Below are 25,534 nucleotides of genomic sequence, written 5' to 3' on the forward strand. Positions count from 1 at the left end.
GTGCGGGGGGGGGGGTTGAAGGGGAAAGGTGGAGCATGAATCATGTAACCATGTTAAAAATGAATATTAATAAATGTTAAAAAAAAAAGTGAGGGGATGCCCACAATTGGGGAATGGCTAAAGAAGTTGTAGTATACTATTTTAATACTATTGTGCTATAAGGAAGGACAAACAGGAAGATTACAAAAAGAAAAAACAAAACTTGGAAAGAATCAAAGAAAAAGGAAAAGGACCTATATGTGTAAAAATATTTATAGCAGTTCTTTTTGTGGTGGCAAAGAATTAGAAACATGGATAGCCTATCAATTGGGGAATAGGTAAACAAGTTATGGTATATGATTGTGATGGAATACTACTATACTATTAGAAATGACGAGCAGAATGGCTTCAGAAAAACCTGAGATTTATATGAACTGATGAAAAGTGCTATCAGGAGAACACTGTACATAGTAACACTAATATCATAATGATGATAAACTGTGAAAGACTTAGTTCTGATCAAGACAATAATCTAAGACAATTCCAAAGAATACATGATAGAAAAAGCTCTCCGACTGCAGAGAGAGAGCTGGATGCAGACTAAAGCATAGTGTAATTCTCTTTTAGCTTTCTTGCTTTTGTGTGTATGTGTGTTTTTGCAAAATGGCTAATATGGAAATGTTTTTCATTACTTCACATGTATCACTGATATTTATTGATATATGATTGATATGATATTGTTTGTCTTCTCAGTAGAGGAGAAAAGAAGTAGGAGGAAAGCAGAGAATTTAACACAATTTTTCAATAAATGTTTTTAATGTAATTGGGTAATATTTAACAAAATAAATTAAAACATAATTTTTGGAAAATAAAAGATTTATGCAAAAGATGGAAAAAGTCAAGTAATTGACTAGAGTGGAATAGTCCTATAGGAATAATTGAAAAGTGGTAATGCCCAAGATGACCTAAGGCTGGCAATGGAAACTAAGAACAAAAAGAGCATTTACAAATCTATCAGGGACAAGATGGGATGATGATGTATGACAACAATCCTGAATTGCTCAATTCTTATTTTGCTCATGTTAATTTTTCTAAGGAGACTTTCCTTGGACAAGGAAAGATAGCATAAAAACTGCTAGCATGGAACAGAAACTCAAAAAAAGTAAAAGAACAATAGCATATTATAAGATTCATATTCAACCAATTACATCATAGGTGACAGAAATAACTGGCAAATATGATTACTGGATCAATGTTAGTGCTTCTTAAAAATTCCTAACATGGGGAAAACTGTAGCAGAACTGGAGAAAGGGAAATGTTATTCCAGTTTTGTTTAATGAGGACAAATAGATTACAGACCAATTACACAATCCACAAATTAGAGACCAATGAGACTGATGTAGATACCTTACAAAATTTAGAATATACCATTACTGGCTTGTATTTTTGAACATTTCAAAAAGGAAGCAGTGACCACTAAAATCCAGAAAGACTTCATCATCATCTTTTTCTGACAGAATAAGTCAACTGGTAGATTGGGAAAATGCTATGTATAATACAGTAGATTTCAACAAAAAATATGACAAGGATGCTCCTCTTCTTAAGGACAAGATAGAGTGATATGGGCTAGATCAGGGGTCGGCAACATATGGCTCTCGAGCCATATCTAGCTCTTTTGAAGGCCAGATATGGCTCTTTCTGCAGGAGCCATAAAGTCATTTTTTTTTCAGGCGCTATTACAGGAGCATGCACTGTGAGCACTGTACGGCTCTTAAGAAATTACATTTTTTAAAATGTGGCGTTTATGGCTCTCACGGCCAAAAAGGTTGCTGACCCCTGGGCTAGATGGTAACATAATTAAGTCACCTTGAAAAAAGAATAGGCATTAATTAGTTGCTCTCAAACTGGATCATGTATTTTATAGGGTAGAATGACCCCCCTGGTTTACACCAGGTGAGAGGATCAGCTTAAGTAACTGGAAACATCCTGATGCAAAAAAAAAAAAACTTAGGGGAGATATAGCAGATGGTTTTAAGTTTCTGAAAGACTAGTGTGTAAGAGAGAATAGACTTGTTTTAGCCCTGGTGGAAGTTGCAGAGAGGAAGATTTGAGCATGATTCTGGAAAAAACTCTCTCAGACTTCCTTGGGAGAAAGAGAGTTCTCTGCCTCTGGAGGTCTTCAATGAAAGGTTGGATGATATTAATATTTTAGAGGGGATTCTTGGTCACATATAATTTGAATGTGATGACCTCTGAGGTTCTCTCTAATTCTCAGATTTTCTGATATGGAAGAGAAGTTCTGACATCTTTGATATAATAAATCAGTCACATTAATGTATAATAACTTTTAATAAATAATACTCTTGTGAACAAAATATGAACTTAGATAAAACTTGCCTTCACAGCTTTCAATTGGATTAAGCCCTTGTCCTCTGGAAACATTATAGCATGTCTTTGTTTGAATGCCAAAGATGCCCATTGTTCCATTGAATACCCGGTACAAGGAGGCTGAGATTATCTATGAGGAAAAAAGAGTGAAGATACCCAAGGACAGTATATTCTACTTTATAAATACCCTCTTCTCAAAGTAGCATTGTATGATGCTTCAACCACTTTAAAATGTTCCCTTTAAATAAGGGAGGGAAATGTCAGAATTGCATGGCAGAATAAAAAGAATATGGGACTTGGAATCAGAAGGTCTTGGTTCAAACCCTGCTTCTATGACTATAGGCAAGTCTTTCCAAGCCTCAATCTCCTCCTGTTAAATGAGGATAACAAGTAATTGTACTCGCTTACCTCACAGGATTGTTGAAAAAATAAACAACCTTATAAAACATGAGCAATAATTATAATTAGTTGAACCCAGGACCTCCCATCTCTAGACCTGGCTCTTTACCCACAGTACTACGTAACTATTTTCCCATAATTTTTATTCTTAAGGGATGAGTTATATACTTCATAAAATGGGATCAATGAAAACATTTCCACACTAACAGGCCTTCTCGGATGCCTTACAATGGCATAGATATGATGCTGGGTTTTTTTTTTTTTTTGTCAGCAGCATGCAAGGTCTAGATCAGTGGTTCCCAAACTTTTTTGGCCTACCACCTCCTTTCCAGAAAAAATATTACTTAGAGCCCCTGGAAATTAATTTTTTTTTAATTTTAATAGCAATTAATAGGAAAGATAAATGCACCTGTGGCCATCACCACCCTGCTGGATCGCTGCAGCACCCACCAGGGGGAAGTAGTGCCCACTTTGGGAATCACTGGTCTAGATGGTTTTATGGGCCAGAATGTTTTCAAAGGATTGGCCCAATAACTAACTGTCAATCTTATAAGATCCAGTGCAGCTCATGTACAAAGAAACTTGTCTCCAAAAGGTTCATTACCAGGTGTTGAAATTATCATGAATACCAACTCATGAAGCATAAAGGAATCAAAATCTGAGTAAATAAAAGAAAAAGTCCAACTGAAGAAAATTAAAGATATTTAAAAGTAAAAAATGATAAGTAGTAGATACAAATTCATGTTGAAGATATTAATAAATAAGGCCAAATATTTTTGTTATTATTAAAAAAACATTGAAATCTGGGAAGAAAGCTTACAGTTACATATTTGGATCATTCATCACAAAAAAATGGTCTTTGATCTTTATACAAAAAATATGTATATTCTAAATACAGAATAATAGCTTGAGAGTCCAGCAACATTCGTTAAAATGCTTCTGCTCCAAAGCCTAAATAATTAGAATCTTTAATAAATAAAACATTAGAGATGAGGTTTTCTCTAGAGATTAGAGCTGATACATTTCTGAAAAGTGATGGATAATCTAGTTTTCTCCCTCAAAAGTCTCTGTTAAAGACTAGAAGGCCGAGCCTAGAAAACTCAGTAACTCTGTTATGAAGGGAGAAAGTTAAAAAAAGAGGGAAAAAAGGGGATGCCACACATATCATCACCCTCCTCCATCTTTGAGCAGCAAAGATGAGCTGGCCAAGGCAGGTCTGGTGAGAAAGGGCCTTCCACCAGAGGTTTTCTTAAATCTGAGCTATAAATGACTCATTATATATAGACACATCTTAGGAACTCATAGTAATTCGTTCTATGAGTCCTCTTTTGTTGTCCTCCCTTTTTAACAAAACTTTCTTTTGTAATGTGGGATACATACTTTCAGTATACTGAGGGGGGAGGAAACCTAGGAAAAAACCATATATACTTTCTCAGGTTCCTTGGGTAGAAGCCATGGACCAAGAGAATAAAGGTATCCCCAAAGTCATGAATGAATAGTTAATGGAAGTATGCCCCTGTAATTAGAAAGATATTCTAAGTCCTCTATCACCTGGACTCCTAGACCCCTTACCTAACTCTCACTCAATCCTAACCTGGACTCTGCTTCAGACAAGCCAGTTTCCTAGCATTCTCTCTTTTCCTTTCCCTTAATATCCCACCATGTATGCTTGTCTGATGTTTTTGCTGATGTTCTCCACCACTAATACCTACACCTCTTCTCGGGCTAAATTTAACCACTTTCTTGTCTCTCTAATAGTCTAAATTAATAATTCCTTCAAAGCCCAGTTTAAGGCTTTCTTCATTCTCGATAGCTTCTCATCTCATAGTATTCTCTATTCCTCAGTATTTATGTATACAATTGGCATCACATTATTTTGCACTGACATATCTTATACTACTTGGTAGTTATTTCCTAGTTCATTCATTAAAGATGTGAAAAAAAATTTTTATGTTAACTCCCAGGCACAAGTTCTTCAGTGGATACTATCTCTTTTTTTTTTTTTAAACCCTTGCACTTCGGTGCATTGTCTCATAGGTGGAAGATTGGTAAGGGTGGGCAATGGGGGTCAAGTGACTTGCCCAGGGTCACACAGCTGGGAAGTGGCTGAGGCCGGGTTTGAACCCAGGACCTCCCGTCTCCAGGCCTGACTCTCACTCCACTGAGCTACCCAGCTGCCCCCGATACTATCTCTTTAATGTAGAAACTCACTCCAACAATTCAGATTACAACCCATGATTTTTCTCCCCATAGGATTCTTGTGGATATCCTCCTAAGAAATATTTCACAAAGAACCAAAATGGCACAGTTGAGGTTACTTACTAAAACTCTCAACATTAGGTGGATACCAATGGTATCCTTGGGCTGTTCATCACTGCTCATCCCCAGCTATCACTACATGAATCCCCAGAATCACTACAGAAATCCCTACAAGTCTTTCTAGACACACATCTCTGATAACACTATACACCATTATTTCTGAAAAATTCTTCATTGGTAATATCTTATAATCTATTCCTTCCTACTACACACCTCTCCATGAAGTAGTAATCCATACCTTATAGTCATAAGGAATACTGACACTGAAAACAGACTTCTGCTTCAATGAGAAGTCAGAGGTGACTAAAAGCAACATATGATTGCCCAATGAAAATTTAGCCCATATATATTACTTTTAGGTATGTATATTTTATATACAATATACAGTCACCAATGGATCAACTCTATAGACTGTTCATTAAATTGCTGATCATTGTTTAAATGAGCTGCTTCATTCAATCATTTCATTCTTCTTGTGTACTTGGAGTGATTACAGACCCCATTTGGGAGGCTCTGCAATATTTCTGGGGCTTGATGCAACCAATATAATATCATCTTTAAAATTAAGGCAGCATCTAGAGGTCTGTATCTAAGAGATCCCTCTTCTGGATTGACTATGTTAACTATCTTCTACTGTAGACATTTGGCAAACATGCTTTTCTGTGTTTTGTGCCTACCTTGATAATAATCAGAGGATTATCAAGCAAAATGTTCGGTTATTGCATTTTGAGGGAATTTTATATGATTTTAACATATGAACAAGATGCTTTGTTGATAAACTTTATAAAGTGACATTTTACTGCACCAAATTAAATGCTTTCTACTAGTCAACTGCCTCTAACTGTAAAATGATGGTCCTCCTTTTTCCATAATATTCAGAAATATTAACAATTTCTTAAAATTAGGGCAGAAAAAGTGCCAAGAACATGGGAGGATTGTCTTCAGATGACATAATTCTTGACAGTGGACTAAAAGGAAATTTAGGCAACTACTTCAGTAGATTTGGAAACAGGAGATTTTGAGTACATGATATATCAAACAGTATGCAACCAAACACAGCAAACAGTCTAGAAATCCTAATTTTACAAACAAATACGAATGAGTAATTTTGGTTTACAGATTGTAAGAAGTCACATTCTTGGACTAAACAACTCTAAAGTTTTGAAAATTTTAGGCATATGGCTGCATACCCCTCTTTTCTATGAATGTCTTTTCAGGGCCATAATTTCCACCCTCTGGATACATTTTTTGCCCTGATAGTTGGATCCCTCCCTTAACCTACAGATAAATCCACAGTCCCTGACAAGTGGTTTTGTTACTGTCATGGTCACTTTTAGTTTCCAGATCAATTTTCCATGTTCCTCTCTTCAGGTGTCCAACCTACCTATACAAGTTTCAAAAGTATGTAGCTAATAACCTCAAATACAATTTGTTACGGAATTTGTCTCATATTACTCTATTCTCTTAGTACCTGATATTATAAAGAGATGTACTAGACAAACTGAACTTTCCTTTCCCAAAATTACTCACCTCTGGATAAAGATGAAAGCGTTTCACTGCATTAATTACAAGAGGAAATTCAGTAAGTTTATCATTCATTATCATCCATAGTCCGTTCGTAAATGAAGGCTCTTCTACCATGGTCTTGAAGTAGGAATAGTAAAGTCCCTAAAAGTGACACATACTTTAGTTTTATTAAAATCTGTGAATGACCATTTCCTCATCTTTCAAAACTCCACTATAATTCCTTCTAATTTTTTATCTTAAATAAACAAAAAAACCTAATTGTGAGTAGTATTTAATCTTATGAGCTTCTTTCCACTAGTAATTTCTGAGAACTTAAAAATTCAAACATTTGATAAACTTTTTAAGTATGTCAGAAAATTTTTTAAAAACACTAATAGTTTTTTTTAAAATGTTGCCTCACTTCCTTCCCTTCTCTGAATGTGGAATGCTATAGATTATAGCAGATTTTTTCCTATGTATTGGCTAGTTTTACTGAACTTTTTCCCTCTCTTTTTAACTTTTTTGTTATAAGGGAGACTCTGGGAATGAAAGGGGAAAATAGTAAGTCTTGATGTAAAAACAAAACATCAGTAAAATTTTATTTTAAAAAAACTTTAGAGCTTAATTTTTTACCACATCCTGAAAAGCCTGGGGGTCAAAGCTGATGAAAAACAGCATGCTATAACATCTTCCAAGACCTAGACATAACTTCATACAATATAGAAAATGGATTATGGCAACAAAATGCTGGACACTAATCAATGTGGCATTGTATCCAGAATACAATACTTGAAATTAAAAAGGTCAAGCCTTGGGCTTGTTGTTTACTAGCAACGTGACCTTGGGAAGCCAATTCACTTGTGTGGGTCTCACTCTCTGCATATTAAAATGAGAGGTCTGAGTGGATGATTACTAAGGTCCCTTCCCATGCTAATATCTTATGGTTAATTTATTCTAAGTACCATAAGGGACAAGTACAATGATTTGTATTTCTTCTATCATTTTAGTTTTAGAAGGGCCTAACCATTTCAGTGCGAAAAGTCATCTCCCTTTCCAATGTTGAGAGGTGGGAAAAATGGCGATCATTTTCAAAAAGAGTTGTTAAATGAGTCCTGGAAAAAATGAAGACCAAATGCAAGAATAAGAAACAAGATTCAAAATTATTATTGAAAAAAAGATCTAGTTACACAAGTATACAAAATAAGAGGCTTCAAATCAAGGGAAAGGGAGTAGAAGTTCATATTTTTTAAACCTTGTAATAAGGTTAATACTTTATTATGAGTGTAATAAGGTAGAAATTAAATTTCTATTCTCTAGTTTTTAAAAAGTATCAAATTCAAACCATGAAAACATAATTTTCAATTGATTTAAAATAATATATCATAGGCTCAAAAATTTCATTTTTAAGTGAATAGGATTATATTTCAGGAAAATATTTCCCTGGCATAATTGAAAAAATTTAAGGGGCACCCTAAAGAAAAAATTAAAATTAAAGATATGCTAAATACATATATATTTCCAGATAGCAGGCAATACTATATAATAGAGAACAAATCCATTCCAACACACTTGAATTTTTAAAGCTTAATGGAGTCAACCTCATTTTCCAATAACTGCCATTTTAAAATAGGAGATATGCTTCAGTGGAATGCCAGATCTCATACCCTGGAAAAGATAAGACCTTTCCTGGAGGCATCTTTCAGCTTAGTCTCATCAGCTTCCCAGAAAAGCCTAAGTCTTAGGTCATGGAATTAGGAAAAATTCCTTCCTTTCTCATTGCTACAGCTAAAAAAGGCCACAATAGATTAATTAAGGTCAAAGGAGTGGAACTGCAATATGAAAAGACCAATTCCATACATCCTAGACTTGAAAGCCAAACCCAGAAGTTCCGCTCTACCAGCCAAATAGGGGTCCCTGGGTATAGAATTTTAATTTTGTGAAATTTAGTAATTTGAAAACTTCACATTACACATATTTTATAAGGTAATATATAACAAATTCATGCTTACTCTGCCAATATATGGAAACTATACACACACACACACACACACCCCAATTTGCTGAATATCAGGATCGAAAGGGACATTATAACTGGGAAAGACACTATAGAGAATAGTACTCCCAATACAAGCTCCTCATTTTACAAATGGAGAAGCTCCAGTCCCTCCTAACAGAAGCTAAGGTAGCTGCCATAGATTTTGCAGTGGCAGAAATGGGACTGGACCACCTTAAGGAGTCAACGAATCAGATCTAATGTCTTTCCCTTCCACTCTACTGGTTCAGACATAGTACTGATACATAATAAGTACATTCAATTTTTTCCCTTTTAGAATAAGGTAATTCTATAAAGGGCATGGTATTTAAATATGTCTATGGATCTGTCTTGAATGACCACACCAGAACCAGACTCTGGGTTCAGCTACCCTCCTCTAGATGCTATCATGCCCTAGGAACCTCTTCAATCTGCAAGATCCTATCAGCCCTTAACCTCGCACCTCAGTAATTGGAGGGCTGAGCAGCAAGGTCCTCCCTTTAAAAGGGGGCACCCATAGCAGATTCTCTCTGCATTTCCCACAGGCTGTACTCATTAAGACTTCATCAAGCCCCTGGTTTCCCCCTTCCCCTTTTAAGCTTCCTGGTTTTTTTTTTCCTATTGGATTACAAATTCCTTGACTGCAGGAACTACCTTTTGCCTTACTTTGTACCTCCAGGGCTTAGCCATGAGTATTTAATAAACTTTCATTGCCTTAAGAAATATTTCTATGTATATGCATGCATACAGGTGTATCTCACTTTATACAAGAGAGATGTTACTTAAAAGTAATTGTTTTCCCATACCCTTACATCATCATTTCAAAATGGATTTTTCTTCATTTCTAATATCTTCAAATGTTGAGTACTTAAAATTAGTGTTAAATGATTTCTCTGCAAGAACAATATCCCATGTCCCAGAAAAATACACACATTCATAATAGTTGAAGTTCTGAAAATAAAGACTTATACAAGGGAGCCACAAGCTTAAAAGGATTTATTGATCAGTAAATTGCTTCATGAAGAAAGAATTATCTTATAAATAATTATAACCTGTTTCATATATGTATTTTGGCAAGGTCCAAATATTGCATATCGTTTTCTAAAATGAGGCACAACAGAAATCAAATAAATATAAAGGTATCCAGATACAAGTAACTGTTTTTTTTAATGTGCATAAAAACAACTTTGAGAAAAAATGTAAACCAATTATTTTTGTTCATTTCAAATTGCAACCAAATCTTACCAGTGCAAAACTCCTGCCAAAGCACCTGGAAAAAAAACAACAAAAAATGATTAAAAATTAATGGTTACACAACAAAATAAGGTAGATAAGGAAGAATCAGAAACAACTTTTATCAACAAACCAGCATTCAATAAACTTGAGAACATAAACTGCTTGGAAAAGAACCTACTATTTATTTAACAAAAACTTCTGAGAAAATTGGAAAAGTTAGGCAGTACTTAAGTTTACACCTTTATCTTATATTTGATACCACAATAAACTCAAAGTGAGCAAATGGCTTAAATGTCAAAGATCACACTACTAAAAAAAAAAAAAAGCTCTAAGAGAGTGAAATCAGTTACCTTTCAAAGCCATGATTTGGGGGGGGGGGGGTTGTTTTCACTAAAGAATAGATATAATTACAAAAGATAAAATTTTGAATAAACAAAATCACTGTTGCTAAGATATAAAGATAAATTGATACCTGGGTAGAAATCTTTGCATGAAATATCTCTTAAGAAATCTGTATTCAACTGCTGGTGGAGTTGTGAATTAATTTAATCATTCTGGAGGTTAATTTGGAATTATGCCCAAAGGGCTTTAAAAGAATGCCTGCCCTTTGATCCAGCCATACCACTGCTGGGTCCAAAGAGATGAGGAAAAATACGTATACAAAAATATTTCTAACCACACTCTTTGTGGTGGCAAAAAATTAGAAAATGAGAGAGTGTCCATCAATTGGGGAATAGCTGAACAAATTGTGGTATCTGATGGTGATGGAATACTATTGTGCTATAAGAAATGATGATGTGGAGGATTTCTATGTGAACTGGATAGACCTCCAAGAATTGATGCAGAATGAAAGGAGCAGAACCAGGAGAACATGTACACAAACACTGATACATTGTGGAACAATCAACTGTAACAGTTGATCTTTTCTATTAACTTTTCTATTAACAACAATTCCCAGGACAATTCAGAGAAACTTATAAGAAAGAATGCTATCCACATCCAGAGAAAGAATGTGGGAGCAGAAACGCAGAAGAAAAACACATGATTGAGTATGTGGTTTGATGGGTATATGATTAGGGATTTTTGCTTTAAAAGATCACTCTATTACAAATATGAATAACATGGAAATAAGTTTTGAACGATGATACATGTATAACCCAGTGCAATTGCTTGTCAGCTCCAGGAGCAGGGAGGGAAGAGGGGTGGGACAAAAAATCAAAGAAAAATATTCTAAATAAATAAAAAATTGGGAAAAATAAGTTTGTATTCAATAAATAGAATATAAGCTTATTACAACTTATGACTGCTCTAACACCTTTGGGATTCTTTATATAAGTGGTAGTCAATGGCACTGGTCCTGGGGCTGGGTCTTCAGAAAAACCAGAAGCCAGGAAGGATCTCAGAAGATCTAGGATTGAAATGACTTATACTAAGCAGTGAGAGAGTAAATGCAGAGGAACATATGAGGCAGGCTAGAGATAAAAAGTGTATCTGTAAGTGTGCTTGACCCTGTGTCTTTTTCACCTTATTCATCACAGCAATGTTTGGGAATGGTCACAGGGTACGAGGTCCCTTGTACTTCTTGGCTAATGGTGCTCTAGATCCCAGACAGCAGGATCAGCATTGGGAAAGTGATAAATGATGAAATCTGTAGTCAAATGTAGCCAAGAGCTGGCAAATGAGGAGGTAGGACCATCTGATTTTCAGATGCCCAACTGACTGGCATCTAAATCCTTTCCTACCCATTAGACTGTGAGTTCCTGCAATAGAGAAGACTCCCTTTTCTCTTTATCTCCAGCATTGGGCACAGTACTTTGCACATCAGAAATGCTTAATACTTTATTCATCTAGTCTTCACCCTAATCCTCCATACCAAAACCTTCCCTCCAAAATGATCACCCATTTACCCTGTATAGTCCTCCCTCACTATATTGCAGTTCACTTATCATAGCTTCATTGTATTGGCTTTGTTTTAAACTATATCTAATTCTGAATCATGAAATTTTCACTATATTGTGGGACCAACCACAGCACTGTGTTCTCTATCCTGGGTGCTGATTGGGTCAGTGTGTATAAGAGTGTGGGAAAGGTTAATAAGAGTGTGGAAAAGGTTTATAAGAGAGTGGGAAGGGTTTATAAAGCCTTAAAATGAATATTATATATATATGTATATATATATATACACACACACATATATATGATAAATAGAATGCCACTACTTCACAGATTTTCAACTATCACAGGGGTCTCTGGAATATAACTCCCATGATAGTGAGGAATCACTGTATATATTGTTTGTACATAATTATTTATATGGTGTCTCTCTCATCAAAGAAGGTGCTTTTGCTCTATGAGCAAAATTGTAGTAGCTCAAACAAAATGCACAAGTTTAGAGATATCTCCATCCCAAAAGGTCATATGGACTTCTGGTTTAAGATGGCTGCAGAGTAGAAGCAAGGAGCTTAACACTCCTCACCACTGACCCATACATGATACCTCAAAAAAAAAAAAAATCACCACCACCAAATCCAGATGAACGAAGGGACCCCACAATAGGGCACAGCATCGAAGGTATGTGGGATTTGGTTATTTCCACACCATAAAGGGGGAGAGGGGAATAGCTCCCACCAAATGTGAGCTGATCAACCCTCCTCCACCCCACCTACTGTGCCAGAGTCAGAGCCAGCATGCCAGAATTAGAGTGAGCCTGGGGCAATCTCTAGGTTCTTGGCAGCTAACTGGGACAACCAGGGGCTTGCCCCTGAGAACAGCAAGACTTGAGACCCCAGGAGGCTAAAGAGCGTGGACCTTGGGTTTTAGATAGAGCTGAGAGAGGGAGCAGACAGTAGAAGCCACACTGAGACTCATAAAGTAGCCTCAGGCAAAAACTGCTCCATAGCTCCATACACACAGAGAGCCTGCCCACCTCACTCAGACTTCTGGCTGGGAAGGAAAAACCAGCATAGTGATGGCTAACAATACCCAAGAAATACAACCTTCAGCCATCAGAAAGAACAAGAGAAAGGCACTGACCCTGAATAACTTTTACCGAGAAAAAAATCCAGACCACAGATGGCAGGTCTCTCAGGAGGAAGGCCAAAAACTGAGGAATGTCAGAACAAGTTATATTATATAAATATGGTACAAAAATTGAGCTACTTCCAAAAGGCTCTAGACAAAGAGGACATTTTCCTAAAAATTCTAAAGCAGAAAGCTCCAGATGAAGAGACATACAGAAAAAGGCCACCTCCCAGAACCCTCCCACCTCCATCTGCCCTTGCTGCCATAGGGGCACCACTGGATCAATGAGTGCCGCTCAAAGACTGAGCTGGCAGGACAGCCCCACTGTCAGGAAACATCAGAAGGGCTGGCCTCATACCCCGGCAAAAAAGGGAAGTAATCCCCTCAACTCGGATAAAGAGAACTCAAAGGGATTGGGTCACTGCGCCTTCAGATATGCTGGCCTTGATTTGGCCTCTACTTCCCTTTTTGTCAAGATGCCTGATTTACCACCTCGAAATAAAAATGTCTAGAGTCTAGAGCATATATGTTGCTTAGGAAAGCTCTCAGACTCAGTCTAACGTAACAGCAGTTTTTCAAGAGTCTGTTGGAGCGTGAAAAGAGGTCATCTAGCAATGTCAAGCTTAACTTCTGACAAAGTTAACCCTTTTTCTGACTAACTCCTGAAGTGTAAAAAACCTGTTCAAATTAATCTTTCTTGCTGCTGCCCCAATATATAACCCAGGAAGCAAAAATTAGATAACTACATTAACCATTTCAATTTCTTTATCCCCTAACCATTCTTTTATTTTCTCTTCTTTCATTATTAATGAGCCTCCTTTTCCCACAGATTTCTTTAGTTGTGCAGTTATGATTTGTAACAATTGGTCTTTATGCCAGGATGAAAAGAGGAGTCTAGTAATTATTTGTTATACTTTTATGTTCTATGTTGTTAGAGAATATAAGAAATACCTGGAAAGACAAGGGTATTATATGCCTGTACTGTCTATGTTGTCTGTATTATCAGTCTATGTTCTATGTTTTGTCTGTGCTAGGAGTTTTTAATTTTTGGGAAAACAAGCCTCAGATAGAAGAGGTATCCCCCCATCCTCCTTCTTTTGTTCCAGAAAATGGAGGAGACAAACCAGAGACAGTTAGGGAAATTCAAAAACAACAATTTGATTTTTGTGGATTTTGAGGTCTCCTAAAATTTGAGATAATTTAATTGTTTACAGAAAAAGGACAAATAAACAAAAACATTTCTTCCTTCCATTCCTTGTTGGCTATGAGGAGAGAGGGGGTAGAAATGATAAAGACAAGAAAGGATAATTTCATCCCACAATTACATAATATTAACAGAGAACAAAGGCAAAAATATGTTCAGTATTTTTTCTTCTCCCTTTTCTTGGATGGGCCCCCTGAGGAAAGGAAGGAGAAAAGATCAGAAAAAATAAAGGAGACTTGATCCCACAATTGGTTCACAAATTGATTTAATTTTCATTTAAATTTAATAATACTGATATATATAACTTTGAAAATGTGCTTATGATTTGAAAATGTACTGATGGTACAGTGTAATTTCATTCATTGTGATAACTGGTTACCAGTTAAAAATGAAATTTGACAAAATTTAATTCAGCACAAAACTCAGTGAGTGAATTGTTTATTAGGACTTGCAATGTATAATGATTACAGATTTGAATGATTAGACTTACCAAAAATGCTTGTTAAATCGAATTTGAGAATTGATTGAATGTATTTAATAGCCAGCCTGATACAAAAACTTTTTTATCTTAAAGAAGTAGATGAGCAGCTAAACTCCTGATAAGTGCTAAGTTAGCTGCTTAATATATATAATAGGGCTTCATAAAGTGAGTATAAAGTATGTAAGAATTTAATATCAACTTATTAAAATATGTGATGTTATATGAAGAAGATTTTGTATGATCTAAATTTTGTAGAGAACTGAATATGTGAAACTATTACTTTAACATATATACTATTAAATTAAGCAACAAGTGAAACTATAATAATATTAAGGAAAATTTTGGAATATTACAAAAATGGACATTTTAAACAGCATTGTACTTGACTGGGATACAAAAATTGCTTTCAAAGTATGTGCAGTGTATAAGAAGAAATTCAGTCTAAGGATTAGCATGTGCATTTAAATACAATTTGTTAGAATGTAATTATGTGTAAAAACAAAGTATATATGCAGTTATTCTGTAAAGAAAATTTATTTTTCACCTGAATTGGATAAGGATAGATGTACAATGTGATATGTAAACTGTATAAGTGAATGATACATTTGACAAGAAAAATTTGACCAGTCCAGAAATCAAACAGGACTTAGAATGAGACTACTGATTATAGGCAATCAAGTGCAGTTACCTATTCTGTTTGTTATAAGGGTAAAAACGAGATGAGTGAAAAATCTAGTGCAAAATAGATACAACAAATGTTAGATCAGAATATTATTGGTGGAATGTAATCAATTACATAAAAATATTTTGAGGTAACCATTTTAAAGTTCTGAAGTTTTAAATCAATATCTATTGAAAGCAATTTAATATCAAGGTTAAAATATGCAAATTTTGTAAGGATGGTAATCTAAATTGTAAAAAAGGAATAGAAAAACAGAATTGTTAGTAATAAAAAGATATTTTTTCCTCATTTCCCAAACAATATACACTTACTGGGATATGAAGCCAATATTAATCACAAGCAAGACACCTTTAAGATAATATTGCTAAAGACTATGAACTTCCTAGTTATTTATTATTTATTAATGCTTTCTTCACACTAAACAAAAATTTAAAACCTAGGGTGTTCCCAGTTTCATTACTTTGATCCAGTATAAAAAATAGTACTGCAGCCAAAAGTAAACATATTTTTAAAATGGTATAAGAATAATATTGGTCCAATTCGATTTGGAGTAGGTTAGAAATTAAACAATAAATATTGCAAACTTGCAAGGTAGTGAGAAACCATCAGAGGAGTCTACTGACCCACCCCACCCCACCAGCCATCATTAATCAAGATAATGTTAGTGGAAATTTAACTCCCAGCAAAATTATTAACCCTTTTTCTCTATGAATTAGAAAGAATTGCCAAATAGTTTAAGTATTATCAGGGAGCGTTGAGACTCAGAAAAGACAGGTAAACTATTGGAAAGGAAAATTGGTAATCATTTTTTTTTTTAAATCTCCTCATTGTATATGTGAAATTTGTCATTTAAAGCAGAGATTCCCAAAGTGGGCGCCACTGCCCCCTGGTGGGCGCTGCAGCAATCCCGGGAGATGTGATGGCCATAGGTGCATTTGGGGGCGGTGAATAACTGTAAGGGGGCAGTGATAGTATGTGACAGGGGACGCTAAGTAATATTTTTTCTCGAAAGAGGGTGGTAGGCCAAAAAAGTTTGGGAACCACTGATTTAAAGTAAACATTTTATAACCCTTTCCTGGCTTTTTCCTTTCAAAGCAAATTTCTATAATCAAAGTAAACTGAGTTGGTGATTGAAGCCCCTAAAATTTGAATGTGAATAGCAAATAAATGTGTTCTAGTACCTACTTAAGAAACTGTACACCATTCCAAGTTTTTGTTTCAGTTAGAGTACAATGAATCTCTTGTAAATTAATTCATCTGAATAATCACTGTACATGAGTTGGAGAAACCTATCTATATGAACCATTAAAAATAATAAGAAAAGGGGGCAGCTGGGTAGCTCAGTGGAGTGAGAGTCAGACCTAGAGACAGGAGGTCCTAGGTTCAAACCCGGCCTCAGCCACTTCCCAGCTGTGTGACCCTGGGCAAGTCACTTGACCCCCATTGCCCACCCTTACCAATCTTCCACCTATGAGACAATGCACCGAAGTACAAGGGTTTAAAAAAAAAAAAAAAAGAAAACTATCATACTATATTTATACCATACTGCATTTGAAAGGAACATCACCTGACCCCAACCTATCATTTTTTTTTTTTACAGAATTATAACATGGGTATCAAGGTTTTGCTTTTATTTACACAGGAAATGAATAACCCTGGAGCCACACCCAGTCCATCAAGACAGATGCAGCAGAGAGATGCAGCAGAGAACCCTCTCAAACAATAGAGTATGGAAAGCACAAATGACCAAAACAAAACCCAAGCCACTAAACCCATGACTTGGGGACAAGCCAAAAGAACAGTTCATATGGCAGAATGATTCCTGGAGGTGGCAAGCCTCCCGAGATTGATCAATCTTAACTTAGCCATTTCTCCAAAAAACATTTCCCAATTTTATATCAATAAGTGGCTGCCTCACCCTTTGTTTTAACCCCAGCCCAACTATTCCAAGGAGCCTCATCCATTGCATCTACAACTGATCATATCATTCCCCTTCCACAACTCCTTTTCTTGTCATTCTTCCAGTACATACTCTTGGTCCCTGGTAGTCAGATCCAAACATCTATACTCCACTACTACCTCAGATAGTAAAAAATTGATATCAAGCATTTTTTTACTTCAGCTTCTTTTAATTTAAATAATAAGGGAGCAATTGTAGATGGCAAAAAGCCTGAGGCTCCATGGAGCAAAGCTCTGGAGATATGGAAGGCAAAAAGCCTGAGACCCTCAACAAAGCTGAAGCCATAAAGGAGCTGAAGTCTGTCCCATATCTCAATTTTTCACTTGGAGGCCTGTAGCCATAAATTTCCCCTCCCTCTTACCCTGCAAAATCACTGATTTATGCCCTTTTACTTGGGAATCTAAGCTAGGTTGTTATATGTTGATTTATGACCTATAGAAATTATTGTGTAGACTTGATGAGGTACATGAGATCACACTGTGCCACTTTATCAATGATTTACTCTCCTTGTGTAAGTGGAAACTTGTGCAAAATCCCCAGCTTGTTTTCTTCCCTTATAAAAGTAGATGTAATTTTCAATAAAGTACTTCTAGTTGCTATCAGCACCTCTAGCCCTCCTGACCCCCAACTGTGTCTGTGTCATTTTCCTTGCCACCTTTTGGGGACTCTTGACTGATTCTGTCAAGCTAGCACTGGGTAAACTTGACAAAATACTTTTGTGCTATAAGAAACGATGAAGGAAGTGCTTTCTGAGAAACCTGGAAAGACTTGTATGAACTAATGCCAAGTGAATAGAACAAGGAGACCAATATATACAATAAGAACTATACAGTAAAGACAAATAAACTTCAAACCCATAGCTACATTGATTGGTGTAACAACCATATTGGTTCCTAAATCACATGTAAACATGATCATATTATTTGAAAACAAGAAATTTTATTTCAAAAACAAACAAGACATGGGCAATTTTATCAAGAAAAATATTATAATGAAGAAGTAAAATAGGAAATCTAAACTAACTGAATGATGAATTCTTAAGAAAAATAATAAACTTTGCCAGTTATGATTCTATGTATAATCTATAAAAAAACTTACAAACATATAATGATAAAATGTCCTAATAATAATAGTAATGATAATAAAGGCAATCAAACTAGAGTTTGAATCAAAATGTATATTATTAATACAAAAGTGTAAAGAACACTAAAATACATCCAAAATTTACCCACGAAAAGTCTTTTTAATACAGATGAAAAATAAAATTTAAAAATTTGGGGAAAAGATAAAGGAGCTGCCATTCCTCAAGAAAAATCAAATTAATGGAATAAAGGGTAAGATGGAACTGCAATGACCTTCTACTAGAAGAGACTGTGCCTATCTATAAACAACATAACACATGGGTAGTCAATGAGCTTTTGCCTGAAAGTTGTTTTGGGTGTAAAAGAGAATTCGCAACCTTCTGAGATGATCCTTTTCCATTCTGGATAGACTTCATTGTTCAGAAGTTTTGGCTTATAATAATCTTATATCTGCCTCTTTGCAACTTTTTCTCATTGCTCCTAGTTCCTCCTCCTTGAAATCAAACAAATCTAATGTGTCTTCCGTGTGACACTCGGGACAATTTAAAATGAAAAAGAGAGCATACCAAATAAATCTAATTGTCTAAGCAAAAAATTAGTTGAACCAATAAATGAATTCAAATCAACAAAACTGCATGGCATGAGATTAACCCACAAAACTCATTTGTATTATTTTCTAGCAATAAAAATCAAGAAAGCATCAGAAAAAAGAAACCCCATTACATAAGATATATATAACCCGCAAGAAAAGTTATTTGGGAATTAATCTAACTAGAAATACACACAAATGACCTGATTAAGACCATACAAAATAATGACTAAATAAAAGAAAATCTAAATAAAATTATATTGAAACAAAAACAATATAAGCATAGTTTTTTTAAGAAAAAATATCAGGGAGAACACTAAAAGCAAGGAAAACTCAATAAGCAAAATATCAGGAAATGTTAAAAGCATAAAGGTAATACTGTATGAGAGAGAAATCATAAAGTGATATGAAGAAATAAATTTCAAAACTCAAAATGTTATATTTAAATAATCCCTTGAAAATTGTTCAACTTCATAAAAGTTCAGGTTTAAAAATAGGTTCATTAAACTCTACCCAAAAAGATACTTAAGGAGAAGAATAAATATCAGCCTTTTTCATGATTGTTGATTGTCACACCCCCAAATTCAGCTGATTGTTCTTCTCCTAGATTCACTTATACATACTTTTCTTAATTGCCTTTAATGTGCACTTGTTACCCAATTTTCATTTGTGGTTCCAAGAAGCTACAACATGCTCAGTGGCCATTCCCCTGTAAAACTATCTACACAGAAAGGCTAAACTAATGGACCTTAAAATCATCAGTGAGTTAGGACAAGTGTCTACCCTAAGCATGTGAAAACTTCCTTAACAGAATATGAAGATATGAACAATTTGTTCTAGTGGCCACGAAGGTGGTGGAAGTAGGCTCTCTGCAATACTTAGGGCTTAATCAGGCACTGAAGACACCAGGGTCATCTACTGTTTTCTGAGCCATCACCAGTCATCTTACTTTTGTCTGTGTAGAATTGAATGACTCAGAAAGAATGAGGCTGATAATTTCTCACAGCTTTGCCTCATTTAAATCTCATTTAAGCATGAGTTAGAAGACATTTTTCTTGTTCAGTCATTTTTCTGTCATGTCTAACTAACCCTTTCTGGTCCGATTTGGGAGCAAAGAGACATGACTGAAAAATGATACATTTGGGGTTTTCTTGAGATAAATACTGGAATAGATTGCCATTTCCTTCTCCAGCTTATTTTACAGATGAAGAAATGAAGGCAAATGGGGTTAAGTAACTTCCCCAGTGTCACATGGCTAGTAAAAATGTCTGAGGCCAAATTTGAACTCAAGGAGATAAGGTATGAGGAGAAAAGTCAGACAAGTTGTGAGAGGGATGAAGAAGACAGATGTGTGGTGCTGGACTGATGATAGATGTACGCTCTCTGATCTAAACATTCATATCCTATAAAGTGGCATCCCCAAGGCAAGATGACTACCAGAAGACAATGTCAATAGATTAAAGCAATTTGTTGCTAACTTAGAGGAAAAGCTGAGCCCACAGTTGGCAACAGTGGAGTAGAAAAGGAGTGGACAGCTTTTTGAGGTCAGGTTTATAGCACCACATTGTCTCATCTGGGCCAGAACAATCCCAAACATCAGAATTAGTTTGATGAAAATGTTGGAAAAAGTAAGAAGATAAAAAACAAGAACTCTACAGGGTCTACTAGCAAGAAGATTCATCCATCTCAAAGGACATAGCATTTAACGCCATCAAAAGTGAAATACAAGGCCTCAAATAGACCCAAGCTTCCACAGAAACACTGCCCAGCAGCCAGGACTCAAGCTACTGGTGATGTGGGCTGAAATGTCCCACAGACCCTGCAAAGTAGCTGTAAACAATCAAAAGAACATGGAAACAATAACTAGTTGATTAGTACAAGGTCATCTTTCAGAGAAGACATACAGGTTTCTTAGATTCACAATTATGAGAAAACTCCTCACATCAATCTTTAGACATAGCCTAGGGTCCTTGGTTGGGGAGGGCAGGGGGGGCCTTTGAACAGCAAGTACAAGTGGTTCAGTTTACCAGTCACAGAGGACTAGGTTCAAAAAACACAATTTCTACTCACTGTCCTCTTTAGAGTCTGGGCAGAAAATAGTTAAACTGGACCTAAAGTTTGCCCCAAGGTACTTAATGTATCATTAGCATCCCATTTACATCACAGTGGGCAGAGTGATCCCCAGGTAAAGTGATGTCAGTTCCTTGGAAATGCAGGGCAACAACTGCCCAAACGAATTATTTCATCCTTAGTAACTAATCTGGATAAAAAGCATTCCTGAAATCCCCCAAATATCCTAATCTTTGTTTACCACATCTCCTTACCTCCCCTCACTTACTTCACTCACAAGCTCTAGCCACTCTATTACTTTATTCTCCTATAATACAGCTTAATCTCTTGCATGGAGTGAGTTAAGCTGTCCATCAATTCTTTGGACTAGACCCAGTAAAGATCTGCAGGGAGGCCTCAACCTGACCTATGCCTCCATCGAGGCCCCTTTCAGTGAAGGCCATAAGCAAGATCCCCTCCAGGAAAGCCTGCAGCAGAGATCACCTTCCAAGGCAAACCAAATCAAAGCTCTCTTTTGAACATGCCAGCAGCAGGTTCTCCACTGTGCAAGCAAACAGCAAGTTCCACCCACATCCTGTGCAAGCAAGCAGCAAAATCTATGAACGTGCAAGTCAGCAGTTAAGAGCCAGTACAAGCTGCAAGGGAGGCTGCCCCCCACAAGCACAAGCCAGCAGGTAGCTCTGAGGTCCATTCAAATAAGAATCAAAGTCCCAAGCCTCAGAACAAGAAGTTTGGGACAGTACCTTCTACAAGCCAGAGTCCAATGTTAATATGCAGTGAAATGTTATATAATAAACTGAAAAAAAAGAGCAAAACAACAAAAAAAAGCCCAACCATAGAAATAAGAGAGTTAGAAGAAAAACTGAGGAAAGAAATGAAGAACAATGCAAGAAAATCATGAAGAGTCAACAGCTTGGTAAAGAAAGAACAAAAAATGAGAAAATATATAAAAATTTCACCAAAGAAAACAACTCCTTAAAAAAGAATTGGACAAATGGAAAAGGAGGTACAAAAATTCAGAGGAAAATAACTTCTTATAAAGTAGAACTGATGTAGAGTGGACTATGCAGAACCAGGTCAAGAATTTGTAAAATAACATCATAAGGGAAAAACGCTTTAAAAGACCCTAGGCCTCTGTTCAACTCCATGATCAACCACAACTCCAGAACACCAATGAGGAGGTATTCTGTATCCTCTCCTAGAAGAAAGGTGAAACTCAACAAGCACACTAAGACACAAATTCCAGAGCAGAGTTAATATAGTAATCTGTTTTGCTTAGTTATGCATATCTCTTGCATAATTATTCCTTGTTTTCCTTTTTTCTTCCAAGGTAGGGGAGGATAGTGATAGTAAAGAGAAAGGAAAAAAAAAACAAAAGAACGTCATTGAAGCAAATATTTTAAACACAAAGAAAGGCTAGAACAGTGATGTCAAACTGATGGTACACAGAGTGCTCTCTACAGGCAAACGTACTGGGCAACCCCCCCAAACCCTCACCGCCCCACCCCAGTTCATTACTACAAAGGCAGAGAGACTCGGGCAGAGCTGCTCCCTTCCTCCTTTACACTGTGCCCAAAGACATTTTTTCACTTTACCCACCCCTCTTGCCCACCAGCCCAATGGGAATGCATTCTCCCTCCCATATGTGGGTTAATGGGTGGGGCAGCAAGGCACACCCAGCACTCCATTGGGAGGCAGGGCATAGCACAAGGTCTCTAAAAGGTTTGCCATCACTGGGTTATTAGAATCACCGATAATACAGCTTTAAAAATTACATTTTGGACTTTGGGTATAGACAGTTGCCTGAAAGGAGGCACACTGCTAACTCCCATACACCAACTCCAGCAAAATCTTGATGTTTATACCATATTGACTAATAATCAAAAAGTCCAATGTGCACTACAGCTATTTCTTTTACCTTAAAACAATATATCCAAGTCAGTCAGAAGCCAACAAAGCAATAAGATGGGTAATTCCTCCAGCAAAGCCAATACTATCACCTTTCAGTTTCCAGAAACTAGAAAAAAGTAGTCTGCAAGGCTTTATGTCAGAAGGCAACAAGAATGGAAGCCTCCCATGAGAAAGGTCCAGAGTAGGAACTTTGAAAGCCCTGGGGAATAGCAGCACCCAATGACCAGTGTGGTGCTGCAGTGCTTAAAGCCAGATCACCCAAACCCAGGGGTTCTGAGTTCCCTTATCCTATTCTGAGAAACCAGAGAAGGTACTGAAAATTTAGTAGCCTCTCTACACAAGAAATGTAGGTAATCATGCAAGAACCCCAAAGGGTCAGATCAAGCAGGGCCAACCACTCCACCTAAAAGCATATCAGGGGGCAGAGAATGGCCCCATTACATAGCCTCAATTTATAAGCCAAAGCTGTAGAAAAGTAACTCAAAGAAAATACTAAATTGTAGATCAAGAGATCCTCAAAAAGAAGGTTTGAGTATAACTGCAAGCAAAGAAAATAGAAATAAAAAATGGTTATTTCAAAAAGATTATATAGCTACCTAGATTAAATGAAGATAAAAATGAAATAAAATAATAAATAAATAACAGCTTTGGATAAAAGAACTGGAGGAACAGATAGTTTCAGATAAGTAAATCTTATCTGAAAATTGGAATAGAGCAAAGAGAAATCAATGGCTCTATGACACAACAAGAAATATATGATCAAAAATCAAAAGATTGAAAAAAATAAAATATGCAATACCTTATATCAAAAATAAAAGACTTAAAAAGCAAGTTTAAGGAGAAGTAATTTAAGAAGCATTGAAATACCTGAAAACCAGGATAAAATAATAAGTCTGGATACCAAAGTTCAAGAAACCTTAACTAAAAACTGCCTAAGTGTATTAGAACTAAAAGGTTAAGATAGAATCAGACAATCAGCTCCCAAAAGGAAAAGTCACAAGACTAATATAGCCAAAATCTGGAACTCTTGTCTTCAAAGCAAAAAACAAGCAACCATCCAGAAAGAAGCTCAAATAACAAAGAACTGCAGTGAGGATCACCTTACTAAAAGGAATAGTCAATCTTGGAATGCAACATTACCCAAGAAAAAGGATACAGTTTTTAAGAATAAGATACTCTGAAAAATTAAATATAATCCTAAGGAAGGGGGGGCAGGTGAAGAGACATTTAATGGAACAGAAGACTTTCAAACTTTCCTGACGAATGGATTAAAGTTGAATTGGGAACTCTGAAATGCAAACAGAAGAATCTAAAGAAACCTAGGAAGATAAATATATTACTCAGAAGGATTTATAGATATGTTTGAGCATAAATGGAAGTTACTCAAAGAAAATACTAAATTGTAGATCAAGCGATTCTCAAAAAGAAGGTTTGAGTACAACTGCAAGCAAAGTCTCAAAAATTAAAAAATGGCTATTTCAAAAGGATTATATAGCTACCTAGATTAAATGAAGATAAAAATGATGATGTGGTGCTAACATTCTAATGGGAGAAAAGAAATGAGGCTCTCCAGAACCATAAGGTCTTCGGATGATACTGAAGGAGTTAAGTAAGAATACCAGAGGTCCTGCCTTAGTTTTGATCTAAAGATCTGAGGAGGGCAAAGAAAAGGGAGCTGAAAGGAAGGGGGGAAAGGGTGTAATTTTATTTCGTCATGCTTGTGGTGCCTAAGACAAAACACTGGTGGGTGTAAGGGGGGAATGGATGCAGGATGCAGGCGTCCTATGAACTTTACACTTATCTGAACGTAAGAGAAGGTCAAGCAAACATGAAATGGCATGGAAGAGCTCCGAAAGGATCAAATCCTGAGCTAGAAACTCATGAACTCGGGGCGGAGAGTTCTTAACCTTTTGGGCCAGTCTGGTGAAATCTATGGGTTCCTCCCTTAAAAGTTAAATCTAAGTAAGAAACTTTAATCCGTTTATATTACACCTTTTTAGAACTCTACATGCCTTCTTCCTCATTATGGATACAGCAGGGCAGGGCGGGGATGGAAGGTGGCCCCACGTGGCCCAAAATGGGCGGTCCCCACCCAAGTGGACCCATCGGAGGCTCACCTAAGGCCACCGTTACGTTCCATGAGAAATTGCGGTTCTGCTGCAAGGAGGTCAGCTTCTGCAAGAACATGAATAGCAGGCGCCTCAGGCTGGTCACCATTAGTCTGCATAGCAGCCATCTGAAAACCTTGTGGCCTCCTCTTACGTGGATGGGCGACCCCTTTTCGCGCTTCTCCTCTGCCTGGAGCCTCCGCTCGCAGCTGGTCGCGCCCCGGTGGCCCCGCAAGGTAGAGCGAGGGGATTGGGACCCCTTGGACGGTATCTCTTTGTGCTTGTTCCTCGTCTGCACCACCATCTTCTCATAGTCCCCCGGCAGGGAAGGCCCGAGCCGAGGCGGAAGCTTGGCAGCCCTCCGAGAGCTCCGCCAGGCTGAGGCGGCCCCTCGCCGCGCCCGCCTCAACTGCTCCTTGCTTTGCCGCCGTTGCCTCTCCTCAGGTTGTCATGGCGACGGGCTGGCCATCCGCGAGGCCTCTACTTCCGGCGGCCTCGTGCAAGCGCAGCCTTTGGTCCTAATGCGCAGCCTCCAAACCTTCTCCAGTCCGTGGGACCACGTGCAGC

The 25,534-nt window shown here is 36.8% G+C and overlaps 1 protein-coding gene across 1 annotated transcript in view; it reads right to left on the minus strand.

Annotated features, from left to right (window-relative positions):
* The window catches only part of LOC123230659 (probable C-mannosyltransferase DPY19L1), a 210,899-nt gene extending 185,628 nt beyond the window's left edge, over positions 1 to 25,271 (minus strand). The window contains exons 1-5 of the mRNA XM_044656798.1: positions 24,977 to 25,271; positions 9,869 to 9,893; positions 7,616 to 7,703; positions 6,616 to 6,753; positions 2,377 to 2,497 (exon numbers count right to left, since the gene is read on the minus strand). Of these exons, the coding sequence (XP_044512733.1) occupies positions 2,377 to 2,497; positions 6,616 to 6,753; positions 7,616 to 7,703; positions 9,869 to 9,893; positions 24,977 to 25,271 (667 nt within the window). The remainder of the gene's footprint in view (positions 1 to 2,376; positions 2,498 to 6,615; positions 6,754 to 7,615; positions 7,704 to 9,868; positions 9,894 to 24,976) is intronic.
* Between the last annotated feature and the right edge of the window lie 263 nt (positions 25,272 to 25,534).

This window comes from Gracilinanus agilis, chromosome 1, assembly GCF_016433145.1.
Source record: "Gracilinanus agilis isolate LMUSP501 chromosome 1, AgileGrace, whole genome shotgun sequence".
In the NCBI taxonomy this organism is placed as follows: domain Eukaryota; kingdom Metazoa; phylum Chordata; class Mammalia; order Didelphimorphia; family Didelphidae; genus Gracilinanus; species Gracilinanus agilis.